The 1,321-nt window shown below is 56.8% G+C and overlaps 1 protein-coding gene across 1 annotated transcript in view; it reads right to left on the minus strand.

The window, feature by feature from the left end:
- LOC108803428 (nitric oxide synthase, endothelial-like) overlaps window positions 1-1,321 on the minus strand; it is a gene marked incomplete at its 5' end in the record, with an annotated part of 27,530 nt that overhangs the window by 14,032 nt on the left and 12,177 nt on the right. Inside the window, 1 exon segment of the mRNA XM_018575271.1 lies at window positions 787-931. Coding sequence (XP_018430773.1) covers window positions 787-931 — 145 coding nt within the window.

Consider the following 1,321-nt stretch of genomic DNA (forward strand, 5'->3'; position numbering starts at 1 on the left):
AACTTCATCTCTCATATCTGCAGAATGAAGTGCAAAGAGCAGAAACCCAACCAGGCCCCCCAGACTTCTCCTTCTGTCCTCAGGGGCCCGGCTGGTTTTAAGCCCACAGATACAGACGGGAGGCTCTGGGCTCCACGGGGGTCATGTGATCCCTAACTCAGCTCACCATTGGCCGGCGGTGATCAGATGCTGTGCTCCTCCTGCGGGCTCAGCACATTTCTCTCTGTACATGTTTCCTATCACTGGGTGGAAGGCATGTGCTGTATACAGGTCACCATTAACTCCACCCACCCGGTACGAGGAGCCACGTGGGGGCCCTATTATCATGAAGGTGTCCTATGCCTGACGGGGCCCCCCATAGCGATCTCTTCTCGGAACCGGTCACAGACACAGAGGTTACACCGAGGAGGCGGGGGTGGGTAAGCAGAGACCTGGTAAGTGTTTGTACCACGGGAACCCGCTCCTGGCAATCATGTGACTGATTGGGTGGGCAGGAGGGGGCCACATGGAGTTAGCACCTCGCCCCCCTCCCCTTCTCAGCAGTCATACCCCAGAGGGACCCTGAATTGCCCCGTCCTCGGCCAGGTGAGGGAGGGATCCAGCCCACCTTAGATGGACCCCAATCCTCGAGAGCCGCCACGTGTTAGGGGATGAGCTCCGCGGGGGCGTGGCCTCGCGCCTCCTTCCCATCTCAGAGAGGAAGTGGGAAACTTCCCAGCTGAACCATCAGACGGGCTCCCCCGTTCCCCAATACCCCGGCTGCCCCCGTCATCCCCGTCCTCTTACCCTGGGGTCGAAGGCGTGGGCGAAGATGTTGCAGAGTTTCTGAGCGTAGGTCTCGGATCGGCCGGTCTCCGTGGCGTACAAGATGGTGGCTTTCACCCTGCGGGCCATGGCCTTCCCCATCAGCTTGGCAGAGAACTTCACAGCACTGAAATGACAACAGATCTCACACATTGGCCCCCGGGGGCCCCCCTCATACCATAGAAACCCAATCACATCGTCATTGCTGGAACAAACCAACTGAGGGACTCCCAGCCATGGGGGGGGGGAAACCCACCTGGATACGCCCTCCATGTATTCCCCGAGAGACGCAGGTAGGGGGTCCACACGTCATGTTATTCCTCTGGCTTCAATACGAGCACATGCAAAGTCAGAGAAAAGTCAGAGGAAAGTCAGAGGAAAAGTCAGAGGAAAAGTCAGAGAAAAGTCAGAGGAAAAGTCAGAGGAAAAGTCAGAGGAAAAGTCAGAGAAAAGTCAGAGGAAAGTCAGAGGAAAAGTCAGAGGAAAAGTCAGAGAAAAGTCAGAGGAAAAGTCAGAG

The sequence above is a fragment of the Nanorana parkeri genome, unplaced genomic scaffold (assembly GCF_000935625.1).
Source record: "Nanorana parkeri isolate BGI_ZX_2015 unplaced genomic scaffold, ASM93562v1 scaffold3717, whole genome shotgun sequence".
Classification (NCBI taxonomy): domain Eukaryota; kingdom Metazoa; phylum Chordata; class Amphibia; order Anura; family Dicroglossidae; genus Nanorana; species Nanorana parkeri.